General features: G+C 38.4%; 1 protein-coding gene and 1 pseudogene across 12 annotated transcripts in view; one reads left to right on the top strand and one right to left on the bottom strand.

Moving 5' to 3' along the window:
* TMEM164 (transmembrane protein 164) overlaps window positions 1-27,071 on the top strand; it is a 182,098-nt gene that overhangs the window by 54,515 nt on the left and 100,512 nt on the right. For 10 of the 12 annotated variants that reach the window (XM_012451724.3, XM_012451733.3, XM_064361767.1 and 7 more), the window contains one exon: window positions 10,135-10,184. In XM_012451724.3, coding sequence (XP_012307147.1) covers window positions 10,135-10,184 — 50 coding nt within the window. Of the gene's footprint in view, window positions 1-8,267; window positions 9,051-10,134; window positions 10,185-27,071 lie in introns of those variants that run through there. The other 2 variants (XM_012451731.3, XM_012451729.3) reach the window with 2 other exon arrangements.
* LOC105716877 (large ribosomal subunit protein eL42-like) lies at window positions 26,637-26,957 on the bottom strand (annotated as a pseudogene).

The following is a 27,071-nucleotide window of genomic DNA, read 5'->3' as shown; positions in this document are numbered from 1 at the left end:
CCATTCTTGGATAAGTATCCAGAAGTGGGATTCCTGTGTCATAGAGTAGATCTTTCTTTCTTTCTTTTTTTTTTTTTAAAGAAACTATACAGTTTTTGATAGTGGCTCTATCGATCTCCACCAACAGTTTTCCAGAGTTCTATTTTCTCCACACTCTTCCCAATATTGCCATCCTTTGCATTTTTTATAATAGCCATTCAGACAAGCGTGAGGTGAGATATCACCGTGGTTTTCATTTGCATATCCCCAGTGATTAGTGATGTTGAGTACCTTTTCATATACCTGTTATCCATTTGTATGCCTTCTTTGGAAAAATGTCTATTCAGATCCTTTGCCCATTTTAAAATTGGGCGATTTGTTTTTCTGCTACTGAGTTTGAGTTCTTTATGTATTTTAAATTCTGACTTTAAATTTGTGGTTTGCAAATATTTGCTGTGTAGCTTTTTAGGTTGATGTCATCCTAATTTTTTTTTTTTGTACTTTTCTTGCGTGTGCTTTTGATGTCATATTCAAAAAATCATTGCTGAGACCAATTTCAAAAAGTTTGTTCCTATGTTTTCTTCTAGGACTTTTATGGTTTCAGACGTTACATTTAAGTCTTTTGCCCATTTTGAGTTGTTTTTTGAGTGTGATGTAAGATAAGGGTCTAATTTCATTCTTTTGCATGTGGATATCCAGTTTCCTCAACATCATTTATTGAAGCAGTCATCTTTTCCCCATTGTGTATTTTTGACACTCTAAGGTTCTTTATTACTTTTCATCCTTTTTTTTTCTTTTTCTCTTCTGATGAGGTAATTTAAAATAACTGTTTTTCAAATTTGCTGGTTCTTTCTTCTTGCTTAATAAGTCTCCTGGGTTTTTTTTTTTTTTTTTTGAGACGGAGTTTCACTCTTGTTACCCAGGCTGGAGTGCAATGGCGCGATCTCGGCTCACCGCAACCTCCACCTCCTGGGTTCAGGCAGTTCTCCTGCCTCAGCCTCCTGAGTAGCTGGGATTACAGGCATGAGCCACCATGCCCAGCTAATTTTTGTATTTTTAGTAGAGACGGGGTTTCACCATGTTGACAGGGATGGTCTCGATCTCTTGACCTCGTGATCCACCTGCCTCGGCCTCCCAAAGTGCTGGGATTACAGGCGTGAGCCACCGCGCCCGGCAATAAGTCTCCTGTTTTTAGTTCAGTCATTGTATTCCTCAGCTGCAGAATTTCTGTTGGGCTCTTGTTTACAGTTCCTTTTTATTTAACTTTTCATTTTGATCATACATTGTTTTCCTGATTTCATTGAGTTGTCCATCTGTTACTCGTCTTTTTATTGTTGAGTCTTAAGAGGTATTTATTCTGGATACTAGACTCCTACTAGATACACGATTTGTAATTTTTTTCTCCCATTCTTTGGGCTGTCTGTCCTTCCTTCCTTCCTTCCTTCCTTCCTTCCTTTCCTTTCCTTTCCTTTCCTTTCCTTTCTTTCCTTCCTTTCTTTCCTTTCTTTCCTTTTTCTTTCTGATGGAGTCTCACTTTGATGTCCAGGCTGGAGTACAGTTGTGCGATCTCGGCTCACTGCAACCTCCGCCTCCCAGGTTTAACTGCTTCACCTGCCTCAGCCTCCCAAGTATCTGGGATTACAGGCAGGCACCACAACGCCTGGCTATTTTTTTTGTTTGTTTGTTTTTAGTAGAGACTAAGTTTTGCCATGTTGTCCAGGTTGGTCTCGAACTCCTGACCTCAAGTGATCTGCCCACCTCTGCCTCCCAAAGAGCTGGGATTACAGGCGTGAGCCACCATGACCAGCCTGGGTTGTCTTTTCACTTTCTTAGTAGTGTCATTTGAAGCATAAAATATTTTAATTTTGGTGAGGTATAGTATATTTATTTTTTCTTTTGTTGCTTGTGCTCTTGGTTACATCTTAGAGTCCATTACCACATCCTAGGTCATGACATTTATCCCTATGCTTTCTTTTACAAGTTTTATAGTTTTTGCTCTTACAGTTAGGTCTTTGATTTTGAGTGAATTTTTGTATATGGGTTATAAGATAGGGGTCCAACTTAATTCTTTTGCATGTGGATAACCAGTTGTCCCAGCATCATTTGTTGAAGAGACTATTCTTTCCACCACTGAATGATCTTGACACCTTTGTCAAAAATCAAGTCTGAGGATTTATTTTAGTACTCTCAATTCTATTCCATTTGTCTCTGTGTCTTTCCTTAGGTTAGTACCACACTATCTTTGTTACTGTGGCTTTGTCATAAGCTTTAAAATCAGGTTGTGTAAGTCCTCCATTTTTTCTTTTCAAGGTTTGTTTGGCTATTTGGGGTCCCTTGCATTTCCATATGAATTTTAAAATCAGCATGTCAGTTTCTACAAAAAAAAAGTCAGCTGGGATTCTGATAAGTACTGTGATGAATCTGTCATTTAAAACTTTTAAGGAGGAGTATAACATGATCAGAATGCTATTTTAAGAATAGGAACCTGACAATACTGTAAAGATATTACAGAGAATTCTTGTGTATCATTCATCCAGCTTTCCCTAATGTTAACATTTTACATAATTATGGTAAAATTATTAAAACTGAAAAATTAGCATTTGTATAATGCAATATGAGCTTAACTACAGTCTTTATTTTGGTTTTACCAGTTTTTTCACAAATGTCCCTTTTCTGTTGCAGGATCTGTCCAGGATCCTTAACTGCATTTAGATATTATGTCTCTTTAGTTCTCTCTAATCTATGGTAGTTGCTTAGTCTTTGCCTTTTACAACCTTGACTATTTTGAAGAGTACTGTTCAGTTTACTCTGTAGAATGCTTCTGATTTGGGTTTATCTGATGTTTTTTCATGATTCCATTGAGATTATACAATTTGGGCATCCAATAAAGATGATGCTATCAATAGCTCATACTTATTTTATTCCCTACAGTGTGCCAGGCACTTGAACTAAGTGGCTCAAGTTTTTAAATTTTACAGTTATCCTATGAAATAATACTATTGTATTCCTCACTTGACAGATAAGGAAACAGAATCTAAAGGGTTAAGTATACTGTGTAGGCAGCTGGACAAGGGAAGCTGAGTTACATGTTAAAATTTGTTATTGCAAATATGGAATTAAAACAAGTGAAGTTAGATGAATTGAAAATTTGATATGAGTTGTTCCTGATGTGACTCATAGTAGGGATGGATTTTCTATTGAAATCAGGATAATTATAGCTATTATGTATTGAGTGCTAGCTATGTGCTAGACATTGTGCCAAGCACATGCTTTTCTTGCTTTGTTTCATTTTGTCCTCTTCCAAACCTTGTGAGACATAGGTACTATTTTTATCCCTATTTTACAGATGAAAATTCCTCTAATCTCTTGCCCAAGGCCAGAGTGCTCATGAGTGGCAGAGCCACCATGTGGAGCCAAGCACGTCTTAACTTTAAAACCTGTACTCTTAACCACTTGGCAATGCTACTTGTCCTCCTTCCATCTTCTTAGTAGGGATGGATGTGCCAATGGGACTAGAAAACATGATATTTATGAGCTTGGATGTAGACACTGCTTGGTTGTAGAAATTACCAAATACATGTTTACAACTCTCCATATTTTATATCTCAGTGGTTGGTCAACCCCATTCTTTGGGTATATTTCAAGCAGGTTACAATCTGGTATTTCAAGTGTGGGATTTTAAAGCTTAACTCTTAGTAGGCACTCTTATTTCCCTTTTATCTACATTCTTGAGGGAAGCTTCCTTATAAGCTTCTTTTTTTTTTTTGGGATGGAGTTTTGCTCTTGTTACCCAGTCTGGAGTGCAATGGCGCAATCTCGGCTCACCGCAACCTCCGCCTCCTGGGTTCAAGCAATTCTCCTGCCTCAGCCTCCTGAGTAGCTGGGATTACAGGCACGTGCCACCATGCCCAGCTAATTTTTGTATTTTTAGTAGAGACGGGGTTTCACCATGTTGACCAGGATGGTCTCGATCTCTTGACCTCGTGATCCACCCACCTCAGCCTCCCAAAGTGCTGGGATTACAGGCGTGAGCCACCGCACCCGGCCTATAAGCTTCTTATACTGACAAAAATAGTAAAATCTCAGGAATAGGTAAATCAAAGGAGATAATGAGATGACCCAGAATGGGCATTTAACCATGGAGTGCAGGGAAGCTTTCCTGGAAAAAATAATGCTTAATTTTGCATTTGAAGAATAGATAAGAGCCACAGAAGGAAAGTTGGAAAAGCCATCTGGAAGAGTGAGTAGGATTAGCAAAGGCACAATTTCTTGATCTTGGAAATTTAAATTTAAAAAATAAAATTACGAAAATTTTAAGAAAACAGTAGGTGATTGTTTCTATACTCTCACGGTTATAAAATATTTTCAAAGTGCAATATCAAAGACAGAAACCATAAAGGGAATGACAAATATGTCTGATTACATAAAGATTTAAAAAACTTCCATACATAAAAAAACTACTATAAACAGAGCTGCAAAAATGACAGCCTGGGAACAATATTTGTAATAAATTTCAAACAATCTGTATTAGCTGTTGTTAATATATAAATAGCTCTTTACAGCTCAGTAGAAAAGAACACACCAGTTGAAAAATAGTCAAAGTGCACAGATGGTCACATCCCAAAAGAAGAAATATGAGTAGCCAATACACCTGTTAGAATATAGTTTAACATTTCTGGTAATCTGAGGCATGCAAATTAAAATGATAAATTGTGTGTGTGTGTTTTGCCTTTTAAAATCATGATAATTACCAAATGATAATGACCTGTTTACCAGATTGCAGTAGAAAACAGATTCTCATATATTTCTGGAGGGAATAGCAATTCATATAATTCAAATAATTTTCAAATAATTTTTCTGGATAGCAGTTTAGCATTATGGGTCAAAAGCCTTCAAATGGCTATTCCCTTTGAAGATCTAGACTGTCTTCTACCAATGTGGGCTAAGGAAACAGTAAAGGAACTGAAAATTTAGATGTGATTACATGTGCAACCAGAGGATATTGGTTGAGTAAATTACTGCATATCCATGTAATTGAATAAAATGAAGCTATTGGAAAATGAGATCGTAGAAATGTAGTAATTGATATGAATACATTCAAGGTATAGCTTGAGATAATGCATGAGGCTGCCATGCTGGAGAAATAGGCAGAATCCAGAGCAAAGAAGGCCTTGTCTGCCATCCTAGGAAACTTCAGCTTTTTTGGTAGGTAGTGGCAAACCATGGAAGGATTTAAAATGACAGATCAGAGGGACATTTTAGATAGATCCCTCTTGTAGTAGTGTGCCTGGAGGCAAGACCAATGAAGAAATTATTGCAGTGGTCCTGAGATGAGGGCCTGAGGGTATGAACATCAGTGGATAGAGCCAGAGGACTGACTTTGGGCAGCCCAGTGAGTTAATCTTCCTTATAGTGGGTAACAGTCATAAGCACTTGGCCTCAGCAATCCCCAGATAGCTGTGTGCCATTATAGGAGGTAGTGACAGGAGAACTGGAGCTGGGGAGATTGTATGCTAGGCCAAACACCACTCTGCTGTACCTCTCTCACTCTCTGTTTCTCTTTCATTTAGTTTGCTCATATCCCTTCATTGATTACCCTGGCTAGCCTCTCATTTAGGATGGCCTGTGGTGACTGACCCTCCTTCCCAGTTACATTTCTCATAGAATAACACTTGTTCTAGTGTACAAAAGCTATTTTTTTAGGTGCTATGAAAATGGGGATTGTTGAATGTAACGCTGGGGTGGAGCAGAAGTGGATGGGAGCCTGAACAATGGTGGCAGTGTACTTGAGGCTGATATGACTGGGGGAACAGGAATGGGAAGCAGGCCAGGTGATGGCTGAGAGGTTGGGTAGGGAAGGAGGGAACCTGGAACCAGAGAGGTTCAAAGGTAGAAGATGAACCGGCGTAACAGCTGGTGCCTAGACTGGATGCTTAGGAAAGAGCTGAAGGTTAGTACAGAGATCTTTCCTGAGGAAGCTACAAGAGTGTATGGTTTTGAATGGAACCTGTGGATTTTTCTGGAAAAAACAGCCAACAAAGACTTCAGTTTTATAAGAATTGCAAGTGTCTCCAACAGACAGGTGGAAGCTATAATGAACCTGTCTTTGGGACTCCAAAACTCATCTGTGTAAATGCAGTTTGCTGCCTACTTGAGTTTGTGTTTTGAGATGTCTCACACTGTAGAGAGTTGATCTTATGAGCTGGCTGATGGCACAGCTGTGGGGCTGTTGGGGTGACTCCCTGTGTGCCATGTGGTCAAGGGCCAGGGCTAGAGTCTAAAGAAATGGAGCCCCATGAGTCCTGGTCTGTGTCAGGTATGAAGTGGAAAGTGCATTGAACTGGGAGTTAGGGGACCTGGGTTCTTATCAGAAAGCTTGTCAGAACCTTTTCCCCTCAGTTTCCTCATCTCTGAAATGGGGTTTAATAACATGGTCCTGCCTGCCTCCCAGGCGATGGGAAAGTGGAAGTGCTCTGTAGCACTTTCTGTATGGTACCTGCTCATGCCTTTTGTTTCAGGCACTGAGCTGGGCAGATTTCAGCATGAATGCAAAGTGCCAACTTGGTACTGGGGTATGCTCAGATACATGTTCATCTTTGTACCATCCTTCTTTGAACTTCTAAGTCTCCTCTCTTCCTATTATATTTGCAGCCAAAGTGATAGTTTAGCTTTTCACCTGCTAGTCTAAAAAGCATGCCACCAAAGTTTTCAGGCAGTTGGAAGCCAAGCAAAGAAGAAAGCAAAGGGATATTCAGGTCAAGGCTGGGGGCCCTTGCACCTCTGAATTAAAATGTTTTATGTGGCTCTGTTGGGTAATGTTGAATATGAATGTGACTCTAGCATGACAGAATGAAGAGGTTCAGTATCATAAATCTGTGAAGTTGCTAAAGGTGGGTGTGAGTTTACTGGAAGTGTAATATGAATAATGAGGAATCCACAGATAACTGTGTACCATCATAGGAGGTGGAATGGAATGTAATAAGTAATCTTTCAGTCAGATACATGTAGTCATGTCAAGTCAGCAGATTTGAAAAAGGACCCTAGAGGCCAACAGTGACATACCTGTGATCCCAGCACTCTGGTAGGCTGAGGCAGGAGGAGGATTGCTTGGGGATAGGCGTTTGAGACCAGCCAGGGCAACATAGTGAGACCCTGTCTCCACATAAATAAATAAATAAATAAATAAATAAATAAATAAATAAATAAATAAATAAAATTAGTGTGGTGGTACACACCTGTAGTCCCAGCTACTCGAAAGGCTGAGGCAGGAGAACTGCTTCAGCCCAGAAATTGGAGGGTGCAGTGAGCTATGATCGCACCACTGCACTCCAGCCTGGATAGCAGAGTAAGACTCTGTCTCTTAAAAAAAAAAAAAAAAGGCCAGCTGTGGTGGCTCATGCCTGTAATCCCAGCACTTTGGGAGGCCGAGGTGGGTGGATCATGAGGTCAGGAGATTGAGACCATCCTGGCCAACATGGTGAAACCCTGTCTCTACTAAAAATACAAAAATTAGCCTAGCATGGTGGCGCGTGCCTGTAATCCCAGCTATTCAGGAGGCTGAGGCAGGAGAATTGCTCGAACCTGGGAGGTGGAGGTTGCAGTCAGCTGAGATCGCACCACTGCATTCTAGCCTGGGTTACAGAGTGAGACTCCATGTCAAAAAAAAAAAAAAAAAAAAGATACCCTTTGTGTGGTGATAGAAATAGACAGGCAAGACAGAAAAGATGAAACGACTAAAGTTAGATCCATGACTGATGGAGGAAAACAGGACAACCAATTGGGTTGAAACTAGAGGCTTGTTCTAATAGTTTTCTGGGCTTCCAGCCTAGGGAAGTTGTGGATTAGAATCAGCCAAATGGACTTATAAGGGAAATATCTCCCCTAAAATCTGCTTACCTCCTCTTGTCTGTGGGTATAGAAAAGTAAGATTTAACTGTGGTGCCCAGTGTCGCATTTTTACTTCTCTGTTTAGCATGTTGGAAGTGTCTTGGGTATTCCAGAAGCTCAGGAAGGCTGCTGGCATGACTCTGGTGACTCCAGAAGTATTGAGAACCTTTCTAAGGTGGTTGGGGCCCCTGCCTCCTCTCTGTGTACTGTAGCTTCTGAGTGTAGCCTTTGATGTGCCTGATGCTGGGTAACTATGTGCAGCCTCCAACTTGGTCCCTTGCCTAAGGTGAGTAACTTTACTGCTGGATCGGGGTAAAGAATATTAGTTTTGTTTATTTCTTAGACTGCTCCTGAGGGGTGGGGTGGGGAGTGGGGATAAATCAAGGTTTGGGTAATTGAAACTCCAAGTCTGTAATCCTTATCCAGAACCATTAAGATCAGATATATTTCAGAAATCAGAATTTTTTGGATTTCAGAAAGGCAGTACAGTGCATGTAGTCTTTTACATATACTCCCAGTGGGGTTTGAGGCAGCATCCCACAATTAAATACATTATTATTTTTTATGGGAAACATATGGATATTCACTATAAGTGGAAGAAATAAAGTCTATAAATAGCCTAACCTCAGTTCAAGTTGTGTTTTGCTATCACATTAGCTTTGAAGAAAACAAACTTTCAGTTTTTAGAGCTTTTTGGATTTTGGGATTACCAACAAAAGATTGTAGACCTCTAATTATCATTGGCTTTGTATTTTATTTTTTATTTTTTATTTTTTATTTTTTATTTTTTTTATTGCATTTTAGGTTTTGGGGTACATGTGAAAAACATGCAAGGTTGTTGCATAGGTGCATACGTGGCAGTATGATTTGCTGCCTCCCTCCCCTTCAGCTTTGTATTTTTAATCAAATTGATCAAGGGAAAAGGCACGTTCTTATTGGATATTTCCTTGGAGGGGTTATTTGATGAGGTATCATGCAGGTGATGGACTGCTGAATATTTTTTAAGACCCTTTCTCTTTTTCATTCTTCTTCCTCTTCTTATTGGCAAAGATTTGTGCAGGTGTCTTTCCTTATAGTGATTTTTCTTATAATACTCTTTTCTTCTAAATATGCACTCTGAGAGAACTGAAGAACCACATACTAAAGAACATACATGTGACAAAGCCAACAAGTCCATAATGCAGGTATCCTATATTAATAAGAGCTCTCAACAACATAAAGACACATGTCAACAATTTCTAAACCACACCATGAAGTCACTACAGGTGAAGAAACTACCAACATGAATTTCATTCCTTTGTCAATCCTCAGTCCTAGTGAACATCTTTGACTCCTGTAGTAGTTCAGTCCAAGGGCAAAAATTCAGCATCTCAGGCTACCAGGAGTGATTCGGTCTCCTGGGACATTTGTGAAACGTGAGGATTCCTGGAGTCCCATACTTAGGGAATCAGAATTCTTAATGGGGGAAACCAGGAATTTGCATGTTTAACAAGCTCTGCATAGGACTTTTTTGTTCCTTCTGATTTTTGAGCACCATTGCATGGAGGAAGGTCAAACTGCCACAGCTGCAGGTTTCCAAAGGCTGTAATCTGGACCTAGGTCACACCAGGTATCAGGGAACTGATTTGTCTCTTGGGACAAGGTTCTTTTTGTTTGGTTTGACCTGGGAGGAGAATGGAAGAGTAAAAGCACCTAGGCATGCTTAGAAAGAAAAGAATCAATCAAAGGGAGGGTTGGAACCTGGGGGTGGCAGTTTGATAGGGTTGCCAGCTAAAATAAATACAGGACATCCTTATACTAAAACATTATTCATTGTTTATCTGGAATTTGAATTTAACTGGACATCTGTATTTTTATTTGCTAAATTTGGCAATGTTGAGTATTGATAAAACCACCTTCTCCCATGGGAGGCAAACCAGATGGCATGTGTGTGCATGTTCCATGCTCAGAATCTATTTTTACCTGCCCTGGGTTAAATTTAAGACTGACTACTTATGTCATATTGAAACTGAAGCATTGAAATACTGAGTCTTCTCATCCTCTCTTTCTCACGTGTGTGTGCGCACGTGCAAACATACACACATACACACGCATGCACATACAAACATGTACTTTGGAAAACTACCTGTTGCCTTTAAACATTTTTATATTACATTATTGTGTTAAGAGTTTTGGTTATTTTTTGTTTGTTATTGTTAAAGTAACATTGTCTCACTCTGTCTGGCATTTTTTTCTTGCTAACCATTCTTAATTCTTCTTCAATTGCAGATCTTTCTCCTGGCCTGCCCTCCATGTCGGGGAGCTATCGTTGTCTTCAAGTAAGAGAAAATTGTTTTTTGCTTGAACACCTTGGAATTGTACCATTTTGTCTCTGGACTTCCCAAAGGGACAAAGATCTGTGAGGGCCTACTGAAACAGGGAAATATTGTGTGTGGAGACCTGGCTTTTGTTAAGCCATGTCAAATCCTTTTTAGCAAATCCTCTCAGTGGGGGTTGTATGGCTAAGGCATGCTCTCTTGGAAGGTTGCTGCCCTGCTAAAATTTCTCTTGAGAGCATGCTAGGGGCCAGACAGCTTCCTTTCTCTGAAGAATCTTTGCTTTGTGAGCCTACTGCTCCGCTGAGGATGTGGTTCTTCACATTGAAGGGCATTGTTCTTATGTTTTTGTGTTTTTTTCCCCTAAAGTGCAAATTAAAGTGAGCAGAGAAAAATATCAACTATTGTTAAGTTCCGACTTTCATAAAAATAGCAAGCATCAAATTCATTAAAGTGTATTGCAGGCAAATAGTGTTTCTCTGAAGGCAAGTTTACTTACATGAAATTATCAAAAGTCCCGGAACCCTCATTTTAACCGTGAGTTGTGACCACCTCACTTATCAAACCTTTTATTAGAGTTGCTAATGAGAAGCTAAATCGACTGAATTAATTTCATCTTTTCTCCTTCCCTGACCCCCATTTTGGTGATGTTCCTGAGCAGTGAAATGGCCGCAAGCCAGAGGAAGGGAACAGAAAATAAAGAGCCAAGCAGATTCTTGGATAATTGAGAGTGGTGTAAATGGCTTTCTGATTTACTTAAGTCATTAAAGTGTTAGGTAGGGGAAAAAGGACCCCATTTCCTGCTTCAAATAGCTCCTTGAAATAGCCACTTAGTCTCTTGCCTTAGGTGAGTAACTTTTATCTCATTGAGGGATAATGGAACCTGATTTCATACATTTCTTACTTGGACAGCTCCTAAGGGAAAGGGGTATTTAACCCTGTTTTCCTCCCTTGATTTTCCAGAATGAACTCAATTATTCAGTGTAATTTTTTAAAAGTAACATTTATTGGTTTCATTTCATTATTATGAAAGTAACAATTCTCATTATGGAAAACACAGGGACGTGAGGAAGAAACATCATCCATCCCTAATCCAAGCACCAAGAGATAATTTTGTTTATTGCCTTACTTTTCTTAATAAGCAGAGATCATATTGTCTATTGAGGTGTTTACCGTATCTTTTCTAAATTTAACTTGGTTTATTGATGCGCAGTCATAGACATGTAAATGCATAAATAAGATTGCTTGGGTTTTTTTTTTGTAGTGGTCCTTTCTTTTCCCTTTTTGTCTTTAGCTCCTAGCTCTACCTTTCCACACTATCCCTGTGCATTAGCAAAACAGTATGTATCTTTTCACATTTTTCACCATGTGCACAGATACACAGATGCATACATACACACACACACACACACACACACACACACACACAAGTTTTGGAATGTTTTGTTGTTCATTGTTTTACAGAAATAGAATATTATATATACTTTAATATATCTTGCTTTTTCATTCTACAGTATCTCATAGAAATCTATCACAGTCTATTGATGTAAACTTATTCTTTTATAATCGGTAAAATATTTCATGGATACACAATGATTTATTCAACTATTCCCCTATTAGTGAACATTTAGTTTCTTTGCATATTTCTGACACTACATTCAGTGCTGAATCAACATGATTTTTCATACACCCTTATATACTGTTACTTTCAGTTTAGATAGATACAGATGTAGGTAGAGGTATATAGATATATATGAATGTTTATATATAAATATATATGTTAACAGATGTTGCCATATTGATTTACAAAAACAGGCTGTTATACTGCATTTTTTGCTTTTGTATGTAGTATGCGAGATTATTATTTTCTTCATATTCTTATCAGCAATAAGTGTTATGGTTCTTTTGTAATTTTGACAACCTAATGGATGTAGTTTCTTGGCTACTAGTGAGTTTCAGTATTATCTCAATTTTTTGTCTAATTAAATTTGTTCTTTGAATTGTCTATTTATATCATCTGCACATTTTTGTATGGGTTGTTTATATTTTTCTTAATTTCTAAGACCTCTTTGTATATTTTAGATTTTAGCCCTTTGTCTATTGTCGTCGTTGCAGATATCTTTCCCAAATCTATTTATATTGACTTTGTTTTTTTTAAAATTTTTATTTTTTTAGTAGAGACAGGGTTTCACCATGTTGGCCAGGCTGGTCTCGAACTACTGACCTCAAGTGATCTGCCCACCTCACCTCCCAAAGTGCTGGGATTACAGATGTGAGCCACTGCGCCCCACCTATGTTGACTTTGTTGATGGAATATATTTCCATATAATTGTTTGCGTTTTGATATTCAGATATGACTCTTCTCTTGTATAGTTTCTGGATTTCCAGTCTTGGTCAGTTTTCTTGAAGATAGGTAACCAGTTGTGTTGGAATAATATATTAAACTATCTCTGTTTTCCCCTGTGACCTTTGCAGCTATTGAGTGTTTTGTATGCTAGGATCTACTTATGGATTCTCTATTGTTTCTTCTGTTTGTCTATTTGTGTACCCAAATCATATAGATTTGGTTACATTAGGCTTAAAAACTATTTTTCTGGGGCCAGGTGCCGTGGCTCACGCCTACAATCCCAGCACTTTGGGAGGCCAAGGCGGGCGGATCACTTGAGGTCAGGAGTTCGAGACTAGCCTGGCTAACATAGTGAAACCTTGTCTTTACTAAAAATACAAAAATTAGCTGGGTGTGGTGTCACATATCTGTGATCCCAGCTACTCGGGAGGCAAGAATCAGTAGAACCCTGTAGGTGGAGGTTGCAGTGAGCCAGGATTGTGCCACTGCACTCCAGCCTGGGTGACAGAGTGAAACTCCATCTCAAAAAAAAAAAAAAATTTTTTTTCTTGGCTATTTGGTATCACTTTTTTGTACATACAAATTTTAAGATCACTTATATTCTCCTTCCTCTCTTAAACCCTAATGGAATTCTAGTTAGAATTGCATTAAGTATATATTTCAATTTTTAAGTTATATGGCTCCTTTTGTCTAAGAAATAGTATTTCTTTCCATCTGTTCACATCTTATGTGTTTCTATTAAATTTATGTTTTTCTTCATATCTGCTCTATATCTTTCTTGATGCATTTATTCCTCAAGAATTAACAGCTTTTCAGCCAGACACAGTGGCTCACGCCTGTAATCCTAGCACTTTGGGAGGCTGAGGTGGGCAGATTGCTTGAGCTCAGGAGTTCGAGACCATCCTGGACAACGTGGTAAAACCCCATCTCTACCCCACAAAAAAAAAAGAAGAGGAAAAAGAATTAACAGCATTGCTCCCGTCACCCCCGCCCCATTATGAGTGGAATATTTTTCACCTTTCCATTCCTAAGTGCTTTTTGCTAGAATAGGAAAGGATTGTTGATTTTTAAAAATACCTTTTATCTGGTTATCATACCAAATTCTCTTGTTCTTGTAAATTTTATTTTAGTTTTATCCCTTCTTTTCCATAGTCATATCAGTTATTTCATTTTCTTGTTGCATTTGCTAGAAATTCAGAGTTAAATAAAAATTGTGCTGGTAAGCTACTTTTGCCTAAAACTGATTTTAAATTGAAATATTTTCTGTGTTTGTATTTGCTGTTGGTATTTGTTAAATAGTCTATTATACTAAAATAGTTTTCACATTTATGTAGAGATTTTAAAATATTTATCTATTTATTTATTTATTTAGACAGTGTCTTGCTTTGTTGCCAGGATGGTCTTGATCTCCTGACTTGAATCAATTCTCCTGTCTTGGCCTCCCAAAGAGCTGGGATTACAGGCGTGAGCCACTGTGCCCAGCCAAGATTTTTTAAAAGAAGGAATGGTAGCTGTATTTTATCTAATGCTTTTTCTACATCTATTAATCATGTTGGGAGTTTTAAATTTTTGTTACAGTAAATTACATGGATAGATTTTCTGGGTTTGAACTACTCTTACATTATTGAAATACGCCCTGCTGATCATAGTATATTATTATTTTGATATATTGCTGGGTTCTATTTGTCAATATTATTATTATTATTATTTTGAAAGAAAGAAAGAAAAAGAATAAAGAAGAGGAAGAAAAAGGAAGAGAAAGAGAGAGAGAGAATGGGAGTATTGCTTTCTTGCCCAGGCTAGAACGCAGTTTAGTAATGGGTATTGAAAACCTCTTTTATACCAATAATTATACTTGATGTAAACAGGAAGGAATAAGGGAACAAAATAACAAACGAGCAGCCAACCAATATTTCATTTAAACCTATGAAATGCTATGCGATTACTGAGGAGTGATTTACTTCCAATTATGTAGTCACTTATGGAATAGGTGTGAGGTGGTAATGTATGTTTTATGTATTTGAAGTGGAGAGTTCTATAAATGTTTATTAAGTTTACTTGTTCCAGGTCTGAGTTCAAGTCCTGGATGTCCTTGTTAATTTTCTGTCTTCGTTGATCTATAAAATCCTTAGCTCTTCTTGTTGCATTGATCCTTTTGCCATTATGTAATGTCCTTCTTTGCCTCTTTTGCTCTTTGTTGCTTTAAAGTCTACTTTATCAGAGGCGAGAATTGCATCTCCTGCTTTTTATTTATTTGTTTATTTTTACTCTCTGATTGGTTGATAAATCTTCCTCCTTCTCTTTGTTTTGAGTCTTTGTGTATCATTGCGTGTGAGATGGGTCTGGATGCAGCGTACCAATGGGTTTTGGCTTTTTATCCGATTAGAATATATATAACTTTAATACTGGCATTTAACGCTAGCTGGCTGTTTTGCCCATTAGTTAGTGTAAATTTTTCGTTGTGTTAATGTTCTTTGCTTTTTGATATATTTTTGGAAAGGCTGATATTGGTTGTTCCTTTATATGTATAGTGCTTCTTTCAGAAGCTCTTGTAAAGCAGGCCTGGTGGTGGTGAACTCTCTAAGTACTTGTTTGTTCGCAAAAGGTTTAATTTTTCCTTCGATTATAAAGCTTAGTTTGGCTGGATAGGAAATTCTGGGTTGAAAGTTCTTTTCTTTAAGGATGTTAAATATTGGTCCCCACTCTTTTCTGGCTTGTAGGGTTTCTGCTGAGAGATCTGCTGTAAGTCTGATAGGTTTCCCTTTATGGGTAACCTGACCTTTCTCTCCAGCTGCCCTGAGTATTTTCTCCTTCATTTCAACCCTAATAAATCTGGCGATTATGTGCCTTGGGGTTGGTCTTCTTGAAGAAGATCTTTGTGGTGTTCTCTGTATTACCTGGAGTTGAATATTACCCTGCCTTGCCAGGTTGGGAAAGTTTTCCTGAATGATATCCTGAAGAGTATTTTCCAACTTGGATTCATTCTCTTCATCACATTCAGGTACACCTATCAAACGTAAATTAGGTCTTTTCACATAGTCCCATATTTCCTGGAGACTTTGCTCATTCCTTTTTATCCTTTTTTATCCAATCTTGTCTTCTCATTTCATTTCACTGAGCTGGTCCTCGACATCTGATATCCTTTCTTCTACTTGATCAATTCGACTGTTTAAACTTGTGCATGCTTCGCAAAGTTCTTGTGTTGTGTTTTTCAGCTCCATCAATTCACTTATATTCCTCTCTAAATTGTCCATTCTCGTTAACATTTCGTCAAACCTTTTTTCAAGGTTCTTAGTTTCTTTGCATTGGGTTAGAACAAGTTCTTTTAATTCACAGAAGTTTCTTATCACCCACCTTTTGAAACCTGCTTCTGTTATTGGAACACACTCGTTCTCCATTAAGCCTTGTTCCGTTACTGATGAGGAATTGCGATCCCCTGTAGAGGGAGAGGCATTCTGATTTTGAGTATTCTCTGCCTTTTTACGCTGATTTCTTCCCTTCATTATATATTTATCCGTCTGTTGTCTTTGTAATTACCGACTTTCTAACTAGGTCTCTGAGCAGACGTCCAACTTGTTGATTCCCAGCGCCGAAATCTGAGCAATCCACTGTGCCGGCCAAAATAGCGGTGTTAAGATTGATGGTGCTTTTCTGCCCGGGAGTCTCCAGACCAAAAACTGGCACGCTAAGGCACCAGCAAAACTGCCGCGCCGGCCACAAGAGTTGCCCTGGCGACACGTGGGGCTCCTCTGCTGGGAATCTCCTGGTCCGTGAGCAACAAATATTCGTCTGAAAGTGTGGCGTCCTCTCGTTCTCTGCGCTTTCACTGGGAACTACGAGCCCGAGCTGCTAGTGATCAGCCATCTTGGATCTCCTATTTGTCAACATTTTATTTACAATCTTGCTTCAATATTCCTGAGATTAGAGTCATGTTTTTCTTAGTGTTCTTTTCATCAAGTTTGAGGATTGAGGCCAGGTGCGGTGGCTCACGCCTGTAATCCAACACTTTGGGAGGCTGAGGAAGAAGGATTGCTTGAGGCCAGGAGTTCGAGAGCAGCCTGGACAACATACTGGGACTTTGTCTCAAAACAAAACAAACAAAACAAAAAATTTAAAATAAAAATTAGCAAGGCATGGTGGTGTGTGCCTGTAGTCCCAGCTACTTGAGAGGCTGAGGCAGGAAGATCACTAGAGCCCAGGAGTTCGAGGCTGCAGTGAGCTATGCTGCCAAACTCCAGCTTGGGCTACAGAGCAAGACTCCATCTCTCAAAAAAAAAAACAAATTTAAGGATTAAAGTTATAGTAGCTATGTAAAATATACTGCAGAATGTTCCTTCTTTTTCTCTTGCCTGGAATACTTTATTTACCATTAGAAATTATGTATCCTGGCCTGGCTGTGGCTCACGCCTGTAATCCCAGCACTTTGGGAGGCCAAGGCAGGAGGACCACCTGAGGTCAGGAGTTCATGACCAGCCTGCCCAACGTGGCGAAATCCCGTCTCTACTAAAAATATAAAAATTTGCTGGGCATGGTGGCAGGTGCCTATCACCTATAATCCTAGCTACTCAGAGGCCGAGGCAGGAAAATTGCTTTAACTTGGGAAATGGAGGTTGCAGTGAGCCGAGATTGCACCTCTGCATTCCAACCTGAGTGACAGAGCGAGACTCTGTTTAAAAAAAAGAAAAATTAAAACCTTTATCATCTGGTCTTGATGCCTTTTTTCAATGGGTAGACCCTTAATCACCTTTCTGATGTGTTCTGTGGTAATCTATTCAAGTCTTTTTGGGTCAATTTTGGTCGTTTGTATTTTGCTAGGAAATTATACATTTCTTCTAAATTTTCAAATTTGTTGCCAAAAATTTAGTTGAGCATGTAGTATCCTCTATTTTATAGTTTTTGATCTCCTCATCTGTAGTCATGCATCTTTATCTTGGACTTGATCTTGTCTGTTTTTGTGTTCTCTCCTCTATATTTTAATGAAGTTAGGCATTTATCTATTTTTGGTTGCTACATAGAACCATGTTTTTGATTTATTTATTCTACCTTATTTTGTTTATTTTTTTCTACTAAATTTTCAGCTTTTATCTTCAGTAATTCTGTCTTCCTGTTTGTTTTTTTTCCCTAATCTCTCAAGGACAAGTATTTATTCTTTTATTTTGTCTTTTTTTTTTTTTTCCCAATTTTTCTTCTAGATCCAAGGGTTACATGTACAGATTTGTTACAAGGGTACTTTGCACAATGCTGAGGTTTGGGGCATGATTTAACCTGTTACCCAGGTAGTGATGATCATACTACTCAATAGGTAGTTTTTCAGCCCTTGCTATCCTCCTTCCCTTCCCTCTCTTATAGTCCCCATTGTCTGTGGTTTTTATCTTTTTTTAAATTTTACTTTTATTATTATTTTTTTTGAGATAGATTCTCACTCTGGTGCCCGGGCTGGAGTGCAGTAGTGAGAACACAGCTCGCTATAGCCTCGACCTCTTGGACTCAAGTGATCCTCCTGCCTCAGCCTCCCAAGTAGCTGGGACTACAGGCAAGAGCTATGACACCTAGTTAATTATTTTAGTTTTTGTAGAGATGGGGTCTTTCCATGTTGCCCAGGCTGGTCTTAAACTCCTGGGCACAAACGATTCTCCTACCAAAGAGCTGGAATTATAGGCATGAGCTACTATGCCTGGTTTGTTTTTCCTTATCCATGTGTATCCAGTGTTTAGCTTCCACTCACAAATGCAAACATGTGGTATTTGATTTTCTGTTTCTGTGTTAGTTAGCTTACGGTAATGGCCTCCAGCTGCATCCATGTTGCTGTGAAGGGAGGGATTTCATTATTTTTGTGGCTGCATACTATTCCATGGTGTACACGTACCATATTTCCTTTATCCAGTCCACCGTTGATAGGCATCTAGGTTGATTCCATGTCTTTACTATTGGTAGATGTATCTTTTTGGTAGAATGATTTATTTTCCTTTGGGTATATACCCAGTAATGGGATTGCTGGGCTAAGTGGTAGTTCTACTTTTAGTTCTTTGAGAACTCTCCAAGCTGCCTTCCACAGTGGATATAAACTAATTTACATTCCCACCAACAGTGTTTATGCATTCCTTTTTCTCTACAGCCCCACCAGCATGTCATTTTTCAGGTTTTTAATGATAGCCATTCTGATTGATATGAGGTGATATTTCATTGTGGTTTTTTGTTTTTGTTGTTGTTATTGTTCTTTGAGACAGAATCTCACTCTGATGCCCAGGCTGGAGTACAGTGGCCTAATCTCAGCGCACTGCAAAGTCCTCTTCCTGGGTTCAAGTGATTCTCCTGCCTCAGCCTCCCAAGCAGCTGGAACTACAGGCATGTGTCATCATGCCTGGCTAATTTTTACATTTTTAGTAGAGATGGGGTTTTACCATGTTGGTCAAGCTGGTCTTGAACTCCTGACTTCAGGTGATCCACCTTCCTCAGCCTCCCAAAGTGCTGGGATTACACATGTGAGCCACCACACCTGGCATCGTTGTGGTTTTGATTTACAATTCTCTAACTATTAGTAATAATGAGATTTTTTTCATGTGCTTGTTGGCTGCTTATATGCCTTCTTTTGGGAAGTGTCTGTTCACTCCTTTGCCCACTTTTTAGTCAGGTTATTTGTTTTTTGCTTGTTGATTTGTTTAAGTTTCTTATAGATTTGGGTTATTAGGTCTTTGTTATAGTATATAGATGCATAGTTTGTGAGTGTTTTTTCCCATTCTGTATCTTGTCTCTTTGCTATGTTGATAGATTCTTTTGCTGTGCAGAAACTCTTTAGTTTAATTAGATCCCACTTACCAATTTTTGTTTTTGTTATCGTTGCTTTTGAGGACTTAGGTATAAATTCCTTGCCAAGACCAATGTCAAGAAGGTATTTTCCAGGTTTTCTTTTAGGATTTTTATAGTTTGAGATCTTACATTTAAATGTTTAATTCATCTTGAGTTAATTTTTATATATTGTGATAGGAAGGAGTACACTTTCATTCTTCTGCACATGGACAGCCAGTTTTCTCAGCACCCTTTATTTAATAGGGAGTCCTTTCCCCATTGTTTACTTTTGTTGACTTTGCTGAACATCAGATAGTTGTAGGTGTATGGCTTTATTTTTGTGTTCTCTATCCTATTCCTTTAGTCTTTGTATCTGTTTTTGTACCAGTACCCTACTGTTTTGGTTACTATAGCCTTGTAGTGTAGTTTGAAGTCAGGTAATGTGGTGCCTCTGGGTTTGTTCTTTTTGCTTAGGATTACTAAGTTGGCTATTTGGGCTCTTTTTTGGTTATGTGTGAATTTTAGAATAGTTTTTTTCTAATTCTGTGATGAATGACTTTGGTAGTCTGATAGGAATAGTGCTAAATCTGTAGATTGCTTCAGGTAGGATGGCCATTTGAAAGGTGTTGATTATTCTATCCACGAGAATCTAATATTTTTCCATTTGTTTGTATCAGCTATTATTTCTTTCAGCAGTATTTTGTAGTTCATGTAAAGATCTTTTATCTCCTTGGCTGGATGTATTCCTATGCATTTTATTTTTTTGTAGCTGTTGTCAATGGGATTACATTCTTTATTTGGTTCTCAGCTTGAATGTTATTGGTATATAGAAATGCTACTGATTTTTGTATATGATTTTGTATCCTGAAACTTCACTGAAGTCGTTTAACAGTTCTATGAGCCTTTTGTTGAAGTCTTTAGGGTTTTCTAGGTATAGAATTGTATCATCAGTGAAGAGAGATAGTTTGAATTCTTCTTTTCCTATTTGGATGCCTTTTATTTGTTCCTCTTGCCTGATTTCTCTGGCTAGGCCTTCCAGTACTATGTTGAATAGGAGTGGTGAGAGTGGGCATCCTTGTCTTGTTCCATTTCTCTAGGGGAATGCTTCCAGCTTTTGCTCATTCAGTATGATCTTGACTGTGGGTTTTTCATAGATTGCTCTTATTATTTTGAGGTATATTCTTTCAATGTTTAGCTTGTTGAGGGTTTTTATCATGAAGGGAAGTTGGATTATATCAAAACCTTTTTCTATGACTATTGAGATGATCATATGGTCCTCGTTTTAAATTCTGTTAATGTGTCAAATCACATTTACTGATTTGCATATGTTGAACCAACTTTGCATCCCAGGAATGAAGCCTACTTGATTGTGGTGAGTTAACTATTTGATGTGCTGCTGGATTCAGTTTGCTAGTATAATGTTGAGGATTTTTATGTCTATGTTCATCAGGGATATTGGCCTATAGTTTTATTTTTTCATTATGTCTTTGCCAGAATTTGATATCAAGGTGATGTTGGCTTTGTAGCATGATTTAGGGAAGAGTCTCTCCTCTTGATTTTTTTTTTTTAATCATTTCAGTAAGATTGGTGCCAGCTCTTTCTTCTTTATTCATTTGTTAGAATTTGGCTGTGAATCTGTCTGGTCCATGGCTTCTTTTGATTGGTAGGTTTTTGTTGTTGTTGTTGTTGTTTGTTTTTTTATGTGTTTTTAAAATTACTGATTCAATTTCAGAACTCGTTATTTGTTCAAGGTTTCAGTTTCTTCCTGATTCATTCTTGGGGGGTTCTGTGTTTCCAGGAATCCATTCATTTTCTCTAGATTTTTAAATTTGTGGGCATAGAAGTGTTCATAGTAGTCTCTGAAGTTCTTTTGTATTTCTTTGGGATTAGTTGTAATGTCACATTTGTCATCTCTGATTGTGCTTATTTGGGTCTTCTCTCTTTTTTTCTTTGTTAATCTAGCTATAAGTTTAGAGATCTTGTTTATCCTTTCAAATAACCACCTCTTTTTTTTTTTGAGATGGAGTCTTGCTCTGTCGCCCAGGATGGAGTGCAATGGGGCAATCTCGGCTCACTGGAAGCTCCGCCTCCCAGTTCTCCTGCCTCAGCCTCCCGAGTAGCTGGGATTATGGGTGCCCACCACCACGCCTGGCTAATTTTTGTATTTTTAGTAGAGACGGGGTTTCACCATGTTGGCCAGGGTGGTCTCGATCTCTTGACCTCGTGATCTACCCGCCTCAGCTTCCCAAAGTGCTGGGATTACAGGCATCAGCCACTGTACCTGGCCAATAACCACCTTTTTTTTTTTTAATTGATCCATGGTATGGATTTTTTGGGTCTCAGTTTCATTCAGTTCTGCTCTGGTTTTAGTTTTTTCTTCTGCTTGCTTTGGAATTAGTTCTTGTTTTCTAGTTCTTCTAGGTACAACTTTAGCTTGCCAATTTGAGGTCTTTCTAACTTTTTGATGTATGCATTTAGCTCTATAAATTTTCCTCTTAATACTATTTTTACTGGATCCTAGAGATTTTCATATGTTGTTCCTATATTTTTATTAATTTTGAAGAATTTTTTGATTTCTGCCTTAATTTTCATTGTTTATCCCTAAATCATTCAGGAACAAGTTGTTTAATCTCCATGTAATTGTGTGGTTTTTTTTGAGAGTTCTTCTTGGTATTGATTTCTATTTTTATTACACTGTGGAACAAGAGTATGCTTGGAATGATTTCAAGATTTTTGAATTTATTGAGACTTATTTTATTGCCACACATATGTTTGATCTTAGAGTATGTTCCATGTGCATATGAGAAGAATGTTTATTCTGTGATTGTTAGGTGGAGTATTCTGTAGGTGTCTATTAGGTCCAGTTGATGAACTGTCAAATTTAAGTCCAAATTTCTTTGTTCATTTTCTGCCTTGATGATCTGTCTAACACCATAGTAGAGTATTGAAGTCCCTATTATTATTGTGGGCTTTCTAAGTCTTTTTGTAGGTTTTAGAATATGTGTTTTATGAATTTGGGTGCTCCAATGTTGGGTGCATATATATTTAGGATAGTTAAGTCTTCTGGGTGAATTGAACCCTTTAACATTATGTAATAATTTTATTTGTCGTGTTTTACTATTTTGACTTTGTAGTCTTTTTATTTGTTATAAGAATACTGACCCCTGCTCTTTTTTGTTTTTAATTTTCATGATACATTTTTCTCTATCTATTTGAGCGTATGGGTGTCGTCACATGTGAGAAGCTTCTCTAGAAGATAGCAGACAGTTAGGTCTTAGTTGTTTTTATCCATCTTACCACTCTGTGCCCTTTCAGTGGGACATTTAGACTGTTTACATTTGACACTAATATTGGTATATGAGGTTTTGTTCCTTTCATGATGTTGTTAGTTGGTTGCTTTGTAGCCTCAATTGTGTAGTTGCTTTTTGGAATGTATTGCCTATGTACTTACATGTGTTTTTGTGGTAGCAGGTATCATTGTTTCGTTTCTATGTTTAGAACTCCCTTAAGGAGCTATTGTAAGGCTGGTTTAGTGGTAATGAATTCTCTTAGCATTTGCTTGTCTAGAAAAGATTTTATTTCTCCTCTTATGAAGCTTAGTTTGGTGGGATATGAAATTCTTGGTTGGAATTTCTTTTTTCTAAGGATGCTGAAAATAGGCCCCCAATCTCTTCTGGCTTGTAAGGATTCTGCTAAGAAGTCTGCTGTTAGCCTGATGGGATTCCCTTTGTAAGTGATCTGACCCTTTTCTCTAGCTGCCTTTAAGATTTTTTCTTTTTCATTGACCTTGGAAAGTCTGATGACTATGTGTCTTGTGGATGGTCATCTTGTATAGTATCTTGCAGTTCTCTGAATTTCTTTAATTTGCAAGTTGTCGTCTCTAACAAGATTGGAGAAATTTTCATGAACTATATCCTTAAATATATTTTCCAAGTTGCTCACTGTGTTTCTTTCTCTCTCAGGAATGCCAGTGAGTCTTAGGGATTAGTCTTATTACATAGTCCCATATTTCTTGAGGGTTTTGTTCATGTTTTAAAATTCTTTTTTCTTTATTCTTGTCTGACTGGGTTAATTTAAAGGACCATTGAGCTCTGAAATTCTTTCCTCAGCTTGGTCTGATGTGTTGTTAATGCTTCCAATTGTATTTTGAAACTTCTGTAGTGAAGTTTTTCAATTCTAGCAGTTCTGTTTTGCTCTTTCTTAAAATAGCTATGTTGTCTTTCAACTCTTGGGTCATTTTACTGGCTTTCGCGGTTTGGGTTTCAACTTTCTCTGAAGTCACATTGAGCTTCCTTGCCATCCAGATTCTGAATTCTATGTATGTCCTTTCAGACATTTCAATCTGGTTAGGATCTATTGCTGTGGAGCTACTGCAATCCTTTGAATCATGACATGATTTTAAAATTAAACTTTAGGTTGGGTACAATGGCTCATGCCTGTATTCCCAGCATTTTGGGAGGCCAAGGCAGGTGGATCACCTGAGGTCAGGAGTTTGAGACCAGTCTGGCCATCATGGTGAAAAACCCTATCTTTACTAAAAATACAAAAAATTAGCTGGGTGTGGTGGCGGGTGCCTGTAATTTCAGCTACTCGGGAGGCTGAGGCAGGAAAATTGCTTGAACCCAGGAGGTGGAGGTTGCAGTGAGCGGAGACTGTGCCATTGCACTTCAGCCTGGGTAACAATAGTGAAACTTCTCCTCAAAAAACAGAATAAAAAATAAAATTAAACTTTATATTTTGAGATAAGTATAGAATATGAGGAGATTTCAAAAAGTTCACAGAAAATGGAATTAAAGATAAAGATAAAAAATATAAATTTTATTTCTCAACATAAACTCAAGGAACGTCAAGACACCAGCCATTTAATTCGTCCCTAAAGAACTGAGGGTACTGGGAATGTAACTATGTCAATGCATTCTTTTTTACATTATTAACTAAAGAGGCCCTTTAAGATATATGTATATATATAGTTTAAGAAACAAAAATAAGTCAGAAGGAGCCACATCAGGACTTTGAGGTGATTGACTAATGATTTCTCATTGAGACTTTCACAGAATTGCCCTTGTTTGATAAGAGGAATGAGCAGAAGCATTTTCCTGATCAAGAAGTATTCCCAGGTGAAGCTTTCTTGGGCATTTTTTCACTAAAGCTTTGGCTGACTTTCGCAAAACACTGTCATAATAGGTAGGTGTTATCGTCCTTTGATTCTCGAAAACATCAACAAGCAAAATGTGTTGAGCATCCCCAAAACTTGCTGCCATGACCTTTGCTCTTGACTGGTCCACTTTTACTTTGACGGGACCACTTTCATCTCTTGGTAGACATTGCTATGATTGTGCTTTGTCTTCAGGATCATGTTCCATCTCCTGTTACAATTCTTCAAAGACATGCTTCAGAATCTTTATCCCGGCTGTTTAAAATTCCCATTGAAAGCTCTGTTCTCATCTGCAGCTGATCTGGGTGCAATTGTTTTGGGACCCATCATGTAGAAAGTTTGCTCATCTTTAATTTTTCAGTCAGAATTGTGTAAGCTGAGGCAGTTTAGATGTCTGTGGTGTTGGCTATCATTTCTGCTGTTAATCATTGGTCTTCTTCAATCAAGACATGAATAAGATACAAATTGATGTAGGTGGTCTGCCACTGCAGGCTTCATTGTTGACATCTTCTCGCCCTTTCTTAAAATGAGTTATTCTGTAAACTGCTGATTTCTTCAGGGCATTGTCTCTATAAACTTTTCATAAAGCATAAATGATTCCACCATCCTTCCACCCAAGCTTCACTATAAATTTGATGTTGTTCTTGCTTCAATTTTAGCAGAATTCTTGTTGTTCTTATAGGGGCTCATTTCAAACTGGTGTGTTATCCTTCTTAGTGCTTCAAACTAGATCCTGTTCAGACATGTTAGAATAAGTTAGCATGGCCAGGCGTGGTGGCTCATGCCTGTAATCCCAGCACTTTAGGAGGCCGAGGTGGGTGGATCACGAGGTCAGGAGTTCGAAACCAGCCTGGTCAATATGGTGAAACCCCGTCTCTGCTAAAAAAAAAAAAATACAAAAATTAGCCGGGCATGGTGGTGCATGCCTGTAATCCCAGCTATTTGGGAGGCTGAGGCAGGAGAATCTCTGGAACCTGGGAGGCAGAGGTTGTGATGAGCCAAGTTAGGGCCACTGCATTCCAGCCTGGATGACAGTGTGAGAATTTGTCTCAAAAAAAAAAAAAAAAAAGTAGCATGAGTCTATTTTGATGCAAAAAATTTTGAAATCCATGCATAGTTTTTTTAATAATATGATATCACATGAATTTATTGAAGACCTGTTGTCTATTAAATATAATAATGTAGAAAAAATAATACAAGAAAAAACACAGAGAAATCTCGTGTACCCTTTACCTAGTTTCCTTCACTGGTAACCTCTGGCAAAACTATACTACAATATCACTGCTAGGATAGTTACATTGATACAGTCTGATAAAGCAGAACAGTTCCATCACCATCCGGATCTCTTCTGTCATTCTTTTTTTTGTTTTTTGTTTTTTGTTTTTGGAGAAGGAGTCTTGCTCTGTCATCCAAGCTGGAGTGCAGTGGCCCAATGTCGGCTCACTGGAACCTCTGTCTCCTGGGTTCAAGTGATTCTCCTGCCTCAGCCTCCCGAGTAGCTGGGACTACAGGCACACACCACCATGCCCAGCTAATTTTTTAATTAATTTTTTTGTAGAGATGGGGTTTCACTGACTTGCCCAGTCTGGTCTCGAACTCCTGAGCTCAAGCAATTCACCCACCTTGGCCTCCCAAAGTGGTAGGATTACAGGTGTGAGCCACTGTGCCTAGCCTCTGTCATTCTTTTATAGCCACACCCATCATCTACATATCTGAACCCCATCCCTGATCTCTGGCAACCATGAATCTATTCTTCATATATACAATTTTTGCTATTTTATGAATCTTGTGTAGATATAGTTATATTATCTTTGGGCTGACTTTTTAAAAATCACTTAGCATAATTCCCTAGAGAGTCATCCAAGTTTTTATGATACACAACATTATTTTCTTTGTTTTTGAGACCACATCTTGCCCTGTTGCCCAGGTTGGAGTGCAGTCGTGCATTCACGGCTCACATGAGCCTTGGCTGGCTGGCCTTAAGTGATCCTCCCACCTCAGCCTCTCAACTAGCTGAGACCATAGACATACAGCACTATGCCTAGCTAATTATTATCATTATTATTATTGTAGAGACGGGGTCTCATTATGTTGTCCAGACTGGTCTGAAACTTTTTTTTAACATAAACTCAAGATTTTATTGTCTTCATAAAAGAAATGATGACACTTAGAACTGGATCACTTGGCTCTTTCTCTTCTTATCTCTTCCCAGTTCAAAATTCTTGCATCTTTTAACAGCCAGCATTCTCTCAGATCTGCAGTTGGGCTTAACGCACTCAAGCCTTAGCACAATCTTCTTTGTAGTTTTAGCCTTTTTCTGGAAAATTGGCTTAGTTTGCCCACCATAGCCACTCTGCTTCCTGTCATAACGCTGCTTTCCCTGGGCACACAGAGAATCCTTGCCCTTCTTGGACTGTGTCACTTAGTGGGGTTGGTACTTGCCACACTTTTTACAGAAAGTCCGGTGGGTTTTAGGAACGTTCACCATATTTGCGTGAGTGCTATTGGCACGGAAACCTGGGCTGAAACTTTTAGCCTCTAGTTATCCTCCTGCCTCAGCCTCCCAAAGTGCTGAGATTACAGTCATGAGCTACCACGCCTG

This window comes from Aotus nancymaae, unplaced genomic scaffold (assembly GCF_030222135.1).
Source record: "Aotus nancymaae isolate 86718 unplaced genomic scaffold, 86718_ANA_hifiasm-v0.15.2.pri h1tg000004l, whole genome shotgun sequence".
NCBI lineage: Eukaryota > Metazoa > Chordata > Mammalia > Primates > Aotidae > Aotus > Aotus nancymaae.
Note: the sequence above shows the minus strand (reverse complement) of the source record. Positions and strands in the feature narration are given on the sequence as shown.